This window comes from Trichosurus vulpecula, chromosome 4 (assembly GCF_011100635.1).
Source record: "Trichosurus vulpecula isolate mTriVul1 chromosome 4, mTriVul1.pri, whole genome shotgun sequence".
NCBI lineage: Eukaryota > Metazoa > Chordata > Mammalia > Diprotodontia > Phalangeridae > Trichosurus > Trichosurus vulpecula.
Window position 1 is genome coordinate 118,674,137 of NC_050576.1, and position 17,238 is coordinate 118,691,374.

Genomic DNA, 17,238 nt, shown 5'->3' on the forward strand with positions numbered 1-17,238 from the left:
TATCTCCTCTGATCCTCACAGCAACCATGGAGAGTAGGTGCTTTTATTATCCTCATTTTACGGATGAGGAAACTGAGGCAGACAGAGAGTTAAGTGATTTACCCAGGGTCACACAGCTAGTATCTGATGCTAGATTTGAACTTAGGTCTTCATTGCACCAAGTCCAGAACTTTATCCACTTCACCATCTAAGTGGATTTTGATATAGAATAAACCCTTGGCTCTTAAAAGTTACTTGGTGGAACTTAAGTTTAATCAGTTTCTATCAAGTATGATATCTCTGCCTAACTATATCTTTTATTTGAAGACTAGTCTAATTTCAGAGAGGATCATCACCTGGTCAACCACAAAGTAATGAGCTTTTGGGCCACAGCAGCTCTCAAATATCAACTGCTAAATCCTTGAGAGGGAGGGGACACTCGTGGTGATGAAATAAATCACAGATCACGGAGGTATTAAAAGATTAGATTGCTTTAGGGTACCACTAGATCTCATAATTGACTTACATTGTGTTTTTAGTCGACTAAAATTTCTAGCTATGTTTCCCATAAATAAAAACTCCCCATACTCTAGTTGGGTAAATTGACTTCAACACTCAGTATTAATTGGGTTAACTAAACAACAACCTTGGTTAACGAACAAGTGGTGACATTGCTTGTTTCTTGTGGCCCTGAGCAACTCTGTCTCCGACTAGGTTACTGGTCTAATCAGGATTTCGAAGAATCACGCCAATGACATATTCATTTTTATTATGTCACTTTGAATAGGCCAAGGTTGCATATCAAAATAAATGTTAAACTGAGTTCAGGGTATTTAGAGCTGCTGCTTGAGCTAAGTAAAGTTGGGAAATGACATTGTGGCATTTCTTCAATTGAATCTTGCTATTATGTGATATTTCTAAACTCCTTATTCTAAATGCTATGCAAATTTGTACATGTTCTTAGAAAAAAGGAAGCCAGGATAGGTCTGAAGGATATCAGTAAAAGAAATGGAATCGACTTGGTCCTTCATAAAATGTTCTTGTGGGATTTTCTACTTTCCTGATGATATTGGCATAGATGTAGACAGGATAAACCATCCCATTCCCTTCTTTCTGCAAATGAAATGATATACAAACCAGCCTACTTCCTTTTTTCCCTCTTGCTTCAAACGCTGAATGACTGAGGATATGTGATTCGAGATGACACTGCCCCCTGTGTAGTACTGGTCTCTGAATAGAAGAGGTGCTCATAGGCAGGAGAATTGAAGGATGGTGCTGGTAAGCATGAACAATAGTCATCTAAGTAATAGTTTATTGGTCCCATAAACTTGTGTATACAAGAAAAGAAAGAGAGGTCCACAGATTCACTTATTGTGATTCTTTTGATTCTTTTATGAATTTTTAAAAAAAAATCTCTTTGCAAAAAACATTTGTTCTTAAATATCCCCTCTACACTCAGGAAGGCAAGGTCAATCCAGGGAGTGATACAAGGGTGAAATTGAGGCAGTTTGTTTGCTATACATGGAGATGAAGAAGGACTGACAATTTTCAAAAGGAACAGATATTTGGATCTTGTGGTGAACCACTAGCTGAAAATGTTAGCCATACACTGTTTTTGGGAAAAAGGAAACATTTTATTGGGACTATGGTATGAAGGAACTGTGAAGTAACTTCCCACCATATTTAGCATTAGTCAGCCCTTGGTCTGACTTGGAGGTCTACAATTTGAGTAAGATGTGGTTGATTTTTACAGAATCCAGAGGAGAAAAGGAAAAAAAATAAACCCAATTAATTGGAGATTGGAAAACAGGGGGAAGCAAGAAAAGTGAGAGAGCGACTGGGATCATTAAGCCTGGAACAATGTAAGAAGAGAATAAAACTGTCCAGAATATGTATTAATTCCATGACTAGGAATACACCCAGTCTTCACAAACTTGAAAGGAAATTTGGAATGATGGTTAGTAAGTTGAGGTTTTTCATTTTCGTTAATAGAAGAAAGGGCCATGGAGTTGGAGGAGGCTAAAGTTAAAAACTTTTGGACACACAGGAGCTGTGATAGTTTATTATACTTACAAAGGCAAGAGGCTGGGGGAGAGGGATCCATAAACTGCACTGAACATTTTAAAAGAAAGTTCATAATTTCTTAGCCTTATTAAAGGTAACCTGCAGATCTGTTGTGTACCAGGAGTCACCTTCCAGGTTCACGTGGTCTCTGGGTTTCACCAGGAAGGTCTGCTTATTACAGGACATGCACTCCTATTTGCCATGACTTACTGCAGTTACAGAAGGTAAATTTGGTGTGGTTGGTGGGGGTGGGAGGGTGGAACACAGCAGGCAATTCATGCTGCAGCCCTGGAAAGGGAAAATAATTTACTCTGGGAGCTTTGGTTATATTCCTGTTAAATCATTTGTGTACTGTGAAATGATTTGTCAGTTAGCACAGGAGTTTCTAATCTAAACACCCTCTCCTCTCCTACTAGTCTCCCAACTGCACTGTTAAGCAGGCTATGGCCACAAATTTAGAGTATCCTGGAAAATGATTCCTAAGAGGATAGATAAAAGGACCTGGCAAAGCCAGGGCTTTAAAGTGGTGGAGGGGGCTGATCTCATTCATCCGACTTCTGCTACCCTTCTGCCCCCACTGAAGTAGTACACCGTGTACCTCTACGAACCCTTGGCAACTGGTAGTTTCCGTAGAGGACGGTGCTTTCTCCCCTTTCATCCTTCAGCATCCCTTCTTAGTGTTTTTGTCCTTGACACATCTGCTCTCCCCGTCCCCTCCACCCCCACCTCCCCAATCCTGTCAAAGCAAGGGTTGGTCAGAGTTCTCTCAGGGAATAAAGGAAGAAGCATCAGTGGTTGCTGGGATGGATGGCTTGGCAGAAAAGAGAACAGATGGACGTTCTCACATCGGTACCAAGTAAGAGAGAGGAAGCCCAACTACTGGGGTCTCTTTTCCACACACTTACCCTTAGGCTCTTTAGCAAGAGCAGAGTGCCAGCCTCAGTGCGGGAAAGTCCCAGAGAGAGGAAAGACCACGTGGAATGATCTTAAGGACTGAAGACATCCTGTCTCCCTCCTTCAGCTATGAGGGACCAATGCATAGATTCCAGGGAGGAGGTTGGGGATTGGGTGGGGCTCTGAGACTAGAGTACCATATACCTGAGAACAGTGAGTGTCACCTGGTTTTAGAGAAAATGGTGGCAGAGTCAGGGACCAGGGCACAGAGGGGAAGAGAGAAGTCAATTGGGCGCAACAGAGTTCCATTTCCAGCCAGGGGAAGGGGCAAAAATCAGAGACGGAGCCATAGGCAGAAGATGGCAGAATGGTGAAGGTTGTTGGGAATTGGGGGGAGGATTGACAAGCGAAGAGCAAAGGCAGGGAGGAAGGAGGAGACAAGTAGGAGGGAAGATTGAAAGGAGGGAAAGGAGACAGGCTGTGGTGGGGCGGTGGAAGGGAGAGAGGGAGGGAGACAAGCAAAGAGAAGGGAGAGGAGGGGAGACAGGCAGAGGTGGGGAAAGGAGGAGGGAGCCACACGGTGACTGTGTCACACACACACACACACACACACACACACACGTTCATACACGCGCGCTCACGCACTGGGGGTTGGGGTGGGGGACTTGCGAGAGAGGAGACACACAAAGACATGCAAAGAGGGACAGAGCCAGATTCTCACACAAAGACAGCAGGGCGGACAGGACCGACTGACACAAAGACGCCCGGTGACAGAGCAAGGAGGCGAGGGAGAGCCTGGGAGCCCCCTGGGCGGTGGTGGTGGCGGCAGCAGCCCCACTCCTGCTCCCTCTTACTCACCACCCGGTGACAGCTGCAGCTCTAGATCTCCGGAGCAGCACCTTGCTCTCCCGGGTCTGGGGGGACTTTGGAGGGGTGCTAGGGGCAGGAGGATACAACTTCTCGCCTTGTCCTCTTTCAGCTAGCCAGCCACCAGTTCCTTCTCCTCTGGTTCCCCCCCCCCCCCGCCTTTTAGATTCACGTCTGTTTTCCCCTCCTCCCCTCTCCCTGCCCCCCCCCCCCCCCCCCCCCCAGTAAAACAAAGACTGGGAAAATGCCTGCCCCTGAAACTCGGAGCGCGCATCCAGTCTGTGAATAAGAAGTGAGTACCTCTGCGTCTTTTTTTTTTTAAAGCTTCGAGGCCCCCTCCCCTCCAGCCTGCCCCCACCCCACCCCCCGCCCTTCCCCCAGTTTTGAATGCTGCATGCATGCCTCATGCTTTCTAGTGCCTCTCAGGAGACAACCGGCTGCAGTGCAGGAGGTAAATCCCTTGTTCCCAGGCGTCATCCCTCTGGTCTCCCAGGGCCAACTTCGTCCTAGGGAACAGTCGCCTGGCTTTTTCCAAGCTGCGGGTAGTCCATCCGGACTCTGTTTAAGGTCAACACCTTGGGTCTCACTTGGCGAGCAGATCATTAGGGAAAACCCACTTTTTTCCTATCCTAGCCTGACCCCTCCTTTTCACCCCTATTTCTGCTCCCCCCATCCCCTTAATATCCGGACGTTTGCATCTGCATTGAGTTTTTGCTTTGAATATTTTAAAGATTTGTGATGGGGAGGGAAGGGAATAGAAGGAGGGGTCTATGAGGGAGAGGGGGAGGTTAGGATTGTCTAGGGTTATGTTATGCCGTGGTTGTCCACACTTGTTGCTAACTGTGTGAGGAGGATAAGTGGTGCTGAAGTCTGGCTTCTGCCAGCATCAGGTCTCCAGTCAGAACTCCAGAAGAGTCTGTTTGAAGGATAAGTAAATGGGTGAGGATGGGGAGCATCTGATTAAGAATAGCCTGTCATTAGTTTAGGAACCCTCTTTGCTGAGGGAGGAAGGAGAGAAGGGAAAGATATAGCCTCGATTTCTTTTCTCTGAGTAGCTTCCCTTGGGCTTATACCAAGTAAAGTTACCAAACTTACTGATTTCCCATATTTGACTTAGAAAAAAAAGATTATTTTTGGTTTTTATGTGGGATTTTACCAAAATTTCTTTATACTCAGTTATTAGAATATACATCTCATTTGTTTTTGGTAATTGAAAATGTTTTAATTACTGGAGGGAAGTAGATTTCTTTGAATTTTAAAAAGAAAAATTTGGGCTTCTTCCAATAATAAATTAAGTGACTGTTATAGGTGCATAAGGAAAAGTGAGATGATCTTTTGAGAAGCAAGTAATTTTGAAAGGTTCCCAGATTCTTCAGGTTAGAAAAAACTGATTTAATGGATTGTCTGTGTCTGTGTATTGAAGGGCTTTTGGGGAGCTCTGAGATTTCTTCCAAACAATAAGTGCAGTGCTTGAGTGTGTATTATTTGTCATTAGTATTCCTGTTTACCACCCAGATATGCCAATAGAGCTTGTCTGTCTGTCTATCTAATCAAACCTTATCAAGATTGTATTGTTTTCCCTTGAGGACAGTGACTCTGAAAAGAATCCTCATTTAGGAAGTCTGAACTTTGATTTTTCATAATTATATAATGTTATATACATTCATGTTATTTTCAGTTGTATAATCAATTATCTTTCAAAAAAGTAATAATTAATGGTTTTAATCACTGACATTATTTAATACAGCTGAATATACTTGGGGAGAAAGATAAACACATACATATACATGAAGATATTTATCTATCTGGATACATATTGAGGTGTCCTCAGAACGTTTCCTGTATTTTTTTTAGTAGGTGAACGAAACATGGTATATTGCTTTACAGCTGTGAACTCACTTTTTTTTTTTTGGAGAAAATTGAAAAAGGGGTATGAGTTCTACTCAATGAAGAGACCATTTTTTTCATCCCTCACCATGTTACAGCTGTGCTTAAGCCCAGAGCTTTAAATAGCTTTGTGTACAAAGCTTCTTGCCTAAATGCTACTGTAGATTTATTTTATGAAATGATACTGTGGTTGGTAGCTGTATAGTTTAACTCACAGAGGATAGTCTGGGAGAAGAGATTAGACATGTGAAATATGATATCTTGATTTTACTCCTTACTAAGTATGTATTCTTAAGTTTTCTATTGTATTTGAATTTCCCATATGGCTACCTAATGTGTATCTTGCATCATCAAAATTAGTGAGTGTACCTATAATGCACAATATAGTAAATTCACTTGCTGAAATATTGAAATATGCAGTTTGGTAACTCATTCTATGACTATATACTTAGGGAACTTGATACTACAGTCTCTTCTGTTTGGGTTTATGTATATACTTCAAATACATTCCCATCTAACAAGCAGCAAACATTTGTTAAGTGGCTACTATGTGCAAGGTACTATATTTGTAAGGTCATAAGTCAAAAGTATTTTGGTTAAAATTTTTTTTGTAGAATATTGCCATTCCAATGGTTTGTTGAGGTAGATATAATCAAATGACCTTCAGTAGATGATTGATTCCCTTCTTCCCTTCCCCCAACATGATAGAATTCTGCTATCTCTTTTATTTTCTAAAAGAGAATCCATTAATGATATTTTTGAATAGCTGAGATGAATAATAAATGGCTTCACAGTTACAGCAGAGTGTATGAGAATTTGTAAGAGGACATATAAACATACCCTAATGGACAATTATCTTTTTCCAGAGCATGTAGAGTACAAGAGTACAAGGGTAAGAGACAAAGTTTAAGTTTTCTTTTTCTGGATGACTAGTCATTATTCAAATACTTGTGAGTTGTATCTAGGATTGTGTTATTGTAAGTAGCAGTGAGTTTCCTTTTTTTGAATATACTACAATTTAAAAGAATGAAAGAGAAAATTTTATTTGGAGGTCCCACTGGGCACTAGGAAAAAGAGCTTTCATGATGTAAAGAAGGCTCAGTGACATTATAAATGCTGCTGATTTACTATGCACAAAAATGTTGGTGTCTTAAGGACCTTAAGGTATAAAAATAATCTTTACTTTAAATTGCAAAATAACAAATTATTTCTTATATTGTTCTGACTGTTCTGATTGTAAGCTGCTCGAGAACAGGGGTTGTAAGTGCTTTATTTTTAAAATGCATTTCAAATATATAGGACTAAAAAAACCCCATTTATTGTTTAGCATGGAAGATGGCTATAGAAAACAGCTTACTAGAGCAAAAGACTACAAATTTGGAATTTTAAAAGGGAATTCTTTGCAAATTCTCATCTTTGTTCAAGTTTCCAGGTCCACTCTTCTTTCTTCTCTCATGCCACATGACATCATGAGAGTAAAGATCTCAACCCTTTGTCTCAGCAGATACCCATATATAGGCTGCTGGATATGAGATTCTAGGAGGTGATATCTGGTTTAAATATTAGAGTTCAGCCACCTTCTACCAGGAAAGCAGGGAGAGTTGAAATAAGTTATGCTGGCCCCATAAAAAAAAGAAACTCACCCAACCAGAACATCCTAAACCAACTCCAACCTAATACTCCTTCTCTGTTATTACTAGTGGCGGCACCTGACTTGCTGGATCCTAAATCTGCCACTCAGAACTCCAAACCGAGGCTCTCATTTTCTACAAAACCCACAGTACTTTCTTCCCGGGTGGAGAGTGACACAACTATTAATGTTATGAAATGGAAGACGGTCTCCACGATTTTCCTGGTGGTTGTTGTCTATCTGATCATTGGAGCCACTGTGTTCAAAGCTCTGGAGCAACCTCATGAGATTTCACGGAGGACCACCATTGTGATTCAGAAGCAGACATTCATATCTCAACACTCTTGTGTCAATGCAACTGAGCTGGACGAACTCATCCAGGTAACCTGTATGTAAGGAGCTGCTGCTTGTATATTCTCTGAGGAGAAAGGAAAGGGATGGTTTAGACTTTGGAGTAAGGGTTGGCAGTCTATAAGATACCATTTTTTTCTCCTTTTCCCCCTTTTCTTTCCCCCCTTACCTATATCATAGACTTGCCAGTTGTAGTACTTATAGATTTCAGGGGCGGGCCTTCTGGGAGCTCTCTGGTGTAGAGAATCTGTTGATCTCTGATCAGATAGTAGGATGACTGATTATTGCAGAAAAACGTAAAAAATATGTGTATGTTTGGGGGCTGTAAGAATCGGCTAACACAAGTGAACTGAGAGAAGAACAAGGTGGTTATCTGAAATCAGAAGCAAAGGGGAGCTATTGCACTTATGAGTTGCTCTTCATGGCCAACAAGTTGTTTCTGATTCCATTTCCTCTGATCAGTGTGCATTTATCATAACCTCCTTGGTGTGAGCACCCAGGGGGTACTGATTAAACTGCCATTCAGCAGAGTTAAAAGCAATTTACTAGATCCCAGAGGAATGAGCTTATTGATTCGTCTTGACTTAGTTTAACTTAGTTTACAAAATATGAAGAAAGAAAAAATATGAAAAACTGAATTCAATCAAACAAACATTTAGTATGCATCTACTGTATGCAGAATACTGGGGCAAGCCTTGAGATAAAAGAACAAGTAGACCTGTTACTACATTATCAGAAGGGCTATGTCATTTGCTCCTTCCCCTCTTTTAAACTGTCTTTATATTGATCAAAAGGATGACACTAGAAATTTCCCAGAAGGAGAGAAGTGACTCATTATTCAAAGTAATTTGCATTAATATTTCTCTTATAAATCCTAATTTCTATATTACTTCAAGTCAGATTGGAAGGAAAGTTAATTATTTATATGCTATCAGCTAATTTTCTTCTCTTTATCTCTCAAAGACCATATATTGTCTGAATTTAACAAAATGAACTCCTTGGAATAGGGAGAATTGTTAGAGAATTGTTTATTTCTAAACAAGCTGCAGGTTCTGGGAACTTTATTATAGTATTCCCACCATATTCTACCTTTCTGGCTTTCAATAAGCCTTTCTCTGTCTTTCTACATTACAACTACATAATTTCATCCTAAAAAAGCAGATGTCTAAATGCAATAACCTTGTTCAGATCCGTACCCAAAATGCTGCTCACTCTCAATCCTTCTCATGTTGCCCCCGTCTTTGAGTCCTCTATTGATATGTCCTTTTCCCTTCCATATTTTGCTCATTTGGTGGCCCACGCCAGATAGGATAGATTATGTAATTTTAGGTGGTGCTAGAGGATGCCCAGGGCCCACCAAACAACCTAGACGTCATGATATCTTGGTGTGATGTCTCAGAGAATATTTATCACTTTGGCCTCATTGTTTTTTAAATAGGTGAAGATTACTTCAATCAAATACAACCCATTTTACCTTATTGATCTTCACAGACAATCAGGATCAATCTTACTGATTTCTATTGCAAACTGACGTATTTGCTCATTTGTTGAAAATTGCTTTCTTTCAATTCCTTTCTTCTTCTCCTTCTCCTTCTCCTTCTCCTTCTCCTTCTCCTTCTCCTTCTCCTTCTCCTTCTCCTTCTGCTTCTCCTCCTCCTCCTCCCTCCTCCTCCTCCTCCTCCTCCTCCTCCTCCTCCTCCTCCTCCTCCTCCTTCTTCTTCTGAAAATTGTGATAGTTGGGATTATCTGTTACTGACTAAATGTGACAACAGCCATCAAACCTATTGTTTCAAGACGTTCTTTTTCCTATAGAGGAATTACTACCAGTGACATATTGGGGAGAAAATGGGACTTGAATTCAGATCTTTGATTCTAAAACAGGTATTAGGAACTATGTAAGAGTAGAAGGGAGGAGATGGTGGTAAAGAGAGCTCCTATTAAGAGGATTGTTGGCAGATGCTATTAGTCTGACTGTCAACTGGTCTGATGACTCTCATCAGGTCAGTTTCTTCAAGAATTAGGGAAGAATCGATCTTTCCTAGTATCCTTGCAGGTAAAGAATACTAGTATTGATGAACAAGCAGTTCAAGAGGAAGGGGCAAAGAAAGTGCTCTAGAGAAAGAGTTTGTTGGCTTTGGCTTTTCAATACTTCTCTCAACAACATGAAGAGAAGAATCAAACCGAATTTGATCTGATGCCAAGAACCATTAAATTCAAATTAGTATTGGTAGGAAGAAATAAATTTAAGAAATTAAAAATGCTGCTTTGTCATGACTAATAAACTCTCAGTGTGCAGAACCCTCTGTACAGTTTTGTCTAGGTATGGTTTTGTCTAGGCTGAAGCTCTAGTTATATTTGTCACATACATAGTAAGGCATAAAGCATCTCCTGCTTTATAAGTGTTCTAACCTGAGTTAATTTTGTTATTGAGGCACCTAGGTTGCACAGTGGATACAGTACTGTACCTGGAATCAGGATGGCCCGAGGTCAAATCTAGATACTCCCTAGAGATGTAACCCTAGGCAAGTCACTTAACTTCTACCTGCCTCAGTTTCCTCATCTGTCAAATAGAGATAATAATAGCATCTATATTCCAGGGTTGTTGTGAGGATCAAATGAAATAATATTTGTGAAGTGTGACACAAATTTTAAAATGCTACGGTCACATTAGCTATTGTTATTGTTGTTTCTGGATGCCAGCATTTTAGTGAGATTTGCCTTTATGAACATCCTCATTCAGGGGTCAGTTTCTAGATTTACATTAGATCCAAAGTCATTTTGTCCTAGATTCAGTTTTTTTTTTCATCCACAGAATGAGGGCATTGGACTATTTGGCCCCAAGGGACCTTTCAACTCTCTATCTGTACTCAAACGTTATCTTAGAAGGTTAATGCATTTCTCTAAGGATTACTTTCGTAGTTTACATTTGATGTTGGATCATGGGATTGAGAGTTAGAAGGGACCATTACTCCTTCATTTTGAGGAAAGTGAGGCTTAGAGGGATTGAATGACTTGCTTGAGATGATTCTAATATTATTGTAAAGAGTAGACTGAGGATTTGAGGTCGGTATCGAAGACTTCAATTCCAGGGCTTGTTAGACTATATCATGTTGACGTTCATGTTTTATGTTAGCAAATTGGTTAGTTTCCTTTGAAAGGGGGACCTTGAAGGAATGGCACTGGATAAGAAAGTTTCGTTGAAGCATGGCATCAAGAAACATCTACAGTATGAATTTTTATTAAAAGATCCAGGTGGGGTGTCTCAGTCACTGGGAGTGAGAAAATTCCTGACTGCCAAGAAAGCAGCATCGCTGGTTTCTTGGAGAAAGGTAATTCAAAGAGAAGAGAGGGTACTTAGGAATAACTTCCTACTCATATCTTCTCCCCTCTGCACACACTCAGAACTTTTCCTAGCTCCTTTCCCCCACCCTAGTATAACTGTCTCAGACTGTTCTATAGCTCAGATATAGATAATAGTTTCAGACTATTCTATAGCTTCCTGATTTTAATGACAAAAGTATTAAAGGTTATTAACTTTGTCTCATTTGAATTCCTTATTTGAATTCTGTGAATTTAAAAATATAATCTTTATGTAGTGATAATAATACTTTTTTTTCTGGGGGTGGGGAAGGCAGGGCAATTGGGGTTAAGTGACTTGTCCAAGGTCACACAGCTAGTAAGTGTGTCAAGTGTCTGAGGCCGGATTTGAACTGAGGTCCTCCTGACTCCAGGGCCAGTGCTCTACTCACTGCACCACCTAGTTACCCCAGTAATAATATTTTATGTAGTGATAATCATACTTGGTGTTGGTGTTGGTGGGGGGATGGTGTTATGAGAGGTAGGTAGTACAGTGGATAGAGAACAAGCCTCCAAGTTAGGAAGACTTGGGTTCAAGTTCTGACTCTGCCATATGCTGGCTGTGTGACCCTGGGAAAGTCACTTAATCTCTCTGTGCCCCAGGCAACTCTCCCAAATGATAGGGTTCAAAGTAGATGTTGATCTGCATTGGTAGATGGAGCTGCCTACACTGGTAAAATTACAGGTCTGATTTCTGTACCTCTGCCCCTCCCCTCAAATAAGTTAGGGTAGGATTATAAGCTAAAAACAAAAAGCAGCTTGTTGAAGAAAGAATGTTTGGTTCATAAAGGCATGTGAGCATTAATTAAGGAATATTGGTAAATTGCTTTGGAGAGGATAAAGGACATGGGGCTACTATGTGTCATCAGGTATCACTCAAACTGGTGTAGTAAAAGATTCACTAAAAGAATATTAACTAAAAATAATGCATAGGAGGGTATCATTGGATGCTTTAATCATAAGTTGAGAGAGACCAAGGGGAATTATTGTGATTATTCACTGTAATACACTCTTTATAATAGTCTATTTATGGCTGAGTATTTCTTGAGTCTAAACTAAAATAAAACATACGTGACATTAATTTAATTCTAAGCCATGTATCCTAGGCAAAGAAACATTCATGGAACAAAGTTGGCCATAAATAATTCGTATATGAATTGACCTAATAGAATATTGTCAACAAAAATAATAATATCTAATATTAACGGTAATGAGTACCTCGCACTTTTATAGGCTGTCTTCATGACTTTTAAAAGTGCTTTCACATACATTATCTCATTTGATCTTTGCCTCAATCTCATGAGGTAAGCAGGGTAGGCATTATTATCCTCATTTTACAGGTGTGAAACAGAAAGGTTAAGCGATTTGCTCAAGGTTGTATACCTAGCAAACCTCTTCCCACTCTCACTCCTGTCATCTACCAACCCCCCAGAATACTTTCCCACCTTTGTCAATGATTTCCTGACTGACATTCTTCCTTTCTCCTGGACCTTCTGCTGCCATCTTCATTGATGTAAATATACCTTAATGATTCTTCTAATACTTGAATCTGTCAGGATTTCTTAACTTTGTCAGCTCTAGTGACCTCTCCTTTCAACCCATTGCTTCAGAACCCTGGATTATGAAATTTTATGTTCTGATCCTAACTTATGGTCTTTCCATCTTTACTTTTCATATATAAGTATTGAATAGGTACCAGGGCAGGGCTGTCCAAAATACGGCCAGTGGGCCGCATGTGGCCCACAGTGAGATTTTATGCAGCGCTCCTGTGGGTTTTAATTTTCATGAGTGAAAAAATAAAATAATAATTTGCATGGAATGCATATAAGATTTTTTAATTCCATCACTAATAATCTCATTGATGTTAATTTTCTTTGGTGTTTTTAAACAGTATTATGGATGGAACATGTCACACGGAATTTTCAGTAGATCTGTGGGATGCATTCCTTCTGTACAATGCAGACTAGTCAGTATGCACCAACCTTTATACTGTCGTGTTGTCGCTTAGTGGTTTTATGTTTGCTTTCGCTCTTCGCGCTTTCACCTGTTATATTGATGACACACGTCCCCCCATTTTCTATTAGTGTACTATATTTTTTATTCTGGGTGCAGGCCTCAAATAATTATTGTATTTTAATGTGGCCCTATGATAACCTAAGGTTGGACAGCCCTGTCCTGGGCATCACATCTGTGCTGGCGTCATTTGTCACCTTACTCAGGCCAAATCCTATGATCAGCCATTTAAAATTTTTTTTCTACCACTCTCTCCCCATGAGTTAAAATATCATCTCTATGCAGATGATTTCCAGAGCTATGTCTCCAGCTCTAGTCTCTCTCTTAAGCTTTTCTCACTTCTCTCCAATTGCATCTTAGGCAAGCTCGACATGTCCAAAACAGAGCTCATTATCTTTTCCCCCAATCCTTCTCTCCTCTCACATTTCCCAATTACTGTCACAGGTACTTTCAGCCTTCTAATCACACGTGCTTACAACCGCAATGTTTTAAACTAAATTCCTTGTCCTTACTTACTTTATCTATCTAATCCATTGCCAAATCTTAGCATTTCTAAAGTTGCATCTCTTGTGTCTCTCCCCTCCTCTCTGCTTACGCAATCAATCAGTCAATAAACATTTATTAAGTGCCTACAATGAGCTAGTCACTGTACCAAATGAGGCATACAAAGAAGGATAAAAGACAGTGCCTGCTTTCAAGGATCTCACAGTTTAAGGATGGAGACAACATGCAACCAGATATATACAAGTTACATATAGTACAAATTGGAAATAGTCAAAAGAGGAAAGGCACCAGAATTAAAGGTGATTAACAAAGGCCTGTTGAAGGTAGGATTTTAGCTGGGACTTGAAGCAAATCAACAGACAGAAAAGAGGAGGGAGAGTATTCCAAGCATAGGGGACAGCCAGTGAAAATTCCTGAAGTTGGGAAATGGAGTGTCTTGTTGAAGGAACAGCAGAGGCCAGTGTCACTGGATCACAGAGTGCGTGGAAATATAAGGTATAAGCAGACTGCAAAAGTAGGGAAGGCAGGTTATGAAAAGCTTTCAGTGCCAAACAGAGGATTTTGTATTTAATCTTGAAGGTGATAGGGAGCCACTGAAGTTTATTGAATAGTAGGTGGGGGAGGTTGATATGGTAACCAATGCTTTAGGAAGATCACTTTTGATGGCTGAGTGAAGGATGGACCAGAATGGAAAGAGACTTGCAGCAGACAGAGCAACCAGTAATCTGCCTATTATGGTAATCCAGGTGCAAGGTAGTAAGGGCCTTCACCAGCATGGTGGCAATGTCAAAGAAGAGAAGGGGGCGGATGTGAGGTATGTTACAAAGGTGAAACTGACAAGGCCTTGACAACAGATTGTATATGGAGGTGGTGGTGGTGGTAAGAGAGAATGAGGAGTTGAGGATGACCCCTAGGTTGCAAACCTAAGTGACTAGGAGAATATTGATGCCCTCAGTAGTAATCGAGAAGTTATTAAAAGGAGGTTTGGGGTAAAGATAATGTAACAACAACACTGCTTGCAGCTGCTATGGAGGTGTAAGGCCAACAACACCAGCACACAGGAGGGCTGCTAGCACAGGTTCTTTGATCTGCTTTTCTAAGGAAAGCAACTTTAAGGGGTTTACAATCTCACTTTAATTAAACATATATATATATATATATACATATATATATATATATATGTCATTCACTTAGTTCAGGGGAAAAAGTCAGCACCCTGAACTTCAGAGAAAACACAAACAGAAATTACAAGCAGAAATTATATAAACAGAGAAAATAACACAAATCAGCAGACAGGGCTTCTGTCTGTCCATAGCAAGACATATGTAGTTACCAGAGAGAGAAGTACCAGCATCTGGGTTTTCCAAGCCGGGCGTGGGGGGTGCTCCTTAATGGCTACCCAGAGTCTCGTCTGGTCAAATCACATGAACACTCTTCTAGTGAGTGAGCCCCCAAAGCAAAATACTAACCTACGAGTATATATATGCTTCTTCAGGGTCAGAAGGCATCACAATCATGTGACTCAAACTCATGTGACTTAGGCTTTCTTGTAACTTAAGCAGGTCATCAAAGACTCATGATTCAAACAAAGGCAAGACTAAATCAATGGCACTTAGTGCTGAGAAGCACTCCAAAAGAAAAAAAAACAGCAAAAAGTCCCATTTTGCTTGCCATTACAGGTAATGAGTTCAGTTTTGGACATGCTAAGCATGGCTAGAACCCTAGTTCAGGTCCTTATTACCTCTTACCTAGATTACTTCAATAGACTTACAAATGGTCTCCTTTACTAAGTGTCTCTGCAATCTACTTCATCCTCCACTCAGCTGCCGATATGATGTTTCTAAAACATAATTCTGAACATGTTCCTTCTCCCACAGTGATCTCCAGTGACTCACGATGACCTCCAGGGTCAAATGTCAAATCCGCTAGTATTTAAAGCTTTTTATAATTTGGCCTCTTCCTCCTTTTGCTACCTGCTTGTGCTTTACTGCCCCCAAAATTTTACTATCCAGCCACACTGGGCCACTTGCAAGTCCTTGAACCTTCCATTTCCTATCTCTCTGCCTTTGCCTTGGCTGTCCCTCATGATTATAATAATTTCCCCTCTCATTTGTACTTAATTTCCCTGGCTTCCTTTAAGACTCAGTTCAAAGCTTTTCTGCAAGAAGACTTTCCCATTCTCTCCTTATGCAAAATGGCTTTCTTTTTCAGATTAACCTTCCATCTATTCTGTATGTATATCACTGTGTATGTATAGCCTCCTCTGTTAGAATCTACCCTTCTTGAGAGCAAGGATTGCTTTTTGTGGCCTTTCTTTGTGTCTTAGAACAGTGCCTGGCATATAGTAAACATTTAATAAATGTGTATTGAGTGACTGACCACCCAAGAATCTCTCATCCATCTTAATCTTCCACAATCTCCACTTTTGAGTGGTTGAACCTCAACTCTGGTTTGTTTGCTTTCCAGTCAAACTCTAGGCTGCAAATTTTGCTCAAAAAGTTAAAAAAGGTATTAATTTAGTGTATTATAAATTCATACTGACTAACCTCACCTGAAATCTCACTGCTACTACACAAAGGAAGGCAGCATAATGCATTGGACAGTGTACCAGACATAGACTGGGGGCCTGGGTTCAAGTCTTAGCTCTTGGACCAATCAGCTGTGTGATTTTGGGCAAGTACCCCTCCCCAACCTGTTTCACCGTTTGTAAAATAATATCTAAGGACTCTTTGAGCTCTAACAAACTATGAATTCTCTTGTTAACTCCTTACAATAAATATTTATAACCTTTTCCCCCTCTTGAGCCCCTGGCCCTCTTTTTTGTCTCATATTCTCAGCAGACCATTTCACCTCTTCCTTTATTCAGCAGATATATGTCATCTTCTTCCATGGCTTCAATGACCATCTCTATATAATTAACCCCCAAATCTATATTCATTTGTAAGATGGGAGCAAGAGTAATACCCTACAAAGTTCTAAGGCTCAAACAATGTACTCTGTGTGAGGTGCTTTGCAAACTTTGAAGCACTACATAAATGCTATTATTATCATTACAATTATTTTTATTGCTCTGATTAATTTCTGAGAAACAGAATTGCTTAGTACACAAAGGCCCAGCCTTGGAACTGGGGAAGACTTGGGTTCAAGTTCTTTCTCTCAAACATATTTTATGTGTGACATAGGGAGTTAACTTTTCAGCTACACCTTTCAGTGACTGGTCTCCTTGTTCCATGAGAAAGACACTCTATCTCTCCTCTCCAGGGCATTTTGTCGGGCTGGCTTCCATGCCTAGAATCTTCTCCCTCCTCATCAACTCCTCCTGACTTCCTTCAAATCCCAGCTCAAATCCCATCTTCAATAGGAAGCCTTTCTCAGCTCCTTGATTCTAGTACCTTCTCTCTGTTAATTATTGCCTGTTTTTCTGTGTATTGCTTGTTTGTACATATTTGATTGCTTGTTGTCTCCTCTATTTTCCTGTGAGCTCCTTAAAGGCAGGGACTTTTTCCTCTTTCTGTAACCTCAGTACTTAGCACAGTGCCTGGCACAGAGAGGATACTTAATAAGTGTTTGTTGAGTGACAGGCAACTGTTTATGACTGTAAACTGCAGATGAGTTGCCTCTGCATCTGTGAAAGGAGTTTTTATATAAAAAGTTTCCTATACTGATGGAATCACAAGTCTGGACCAAAACTA

At 40.4% G+C, this 17,238-nt stretch overlaps 1 protein-coding gene across 2 annotated transcripts in view; it reads left to right on the plus strand.

The window, feature by feature from the left end:
• Window positions 1-17,238, plus strand: part of KCNK2 (potassium two pore domain channel subfamily K member 2) — a 222,548-nt gene that overhangs the window by 35,691 nt on the left and 169,619 nt on the right. The window contains exons 1-2 of one of the 2 annotated variants that reach the window (XM_036756313.1): window positions 4,210-4,255; window positions 7,392-7,702. In XM_036756313.1, coding sequence (XP_036612208.1) covers window positions 4,210-4,255; window positions 7,392-7,702 — 357 coding nt within the window. Of the gene's footprint in view, window positions 1-4,209; window positions 4,256-7,391; window positions 7,703-17,238 lie in introns of those variants that run through there. The other variant, XM_036756312.1, reaches the window with a different exon arrangement.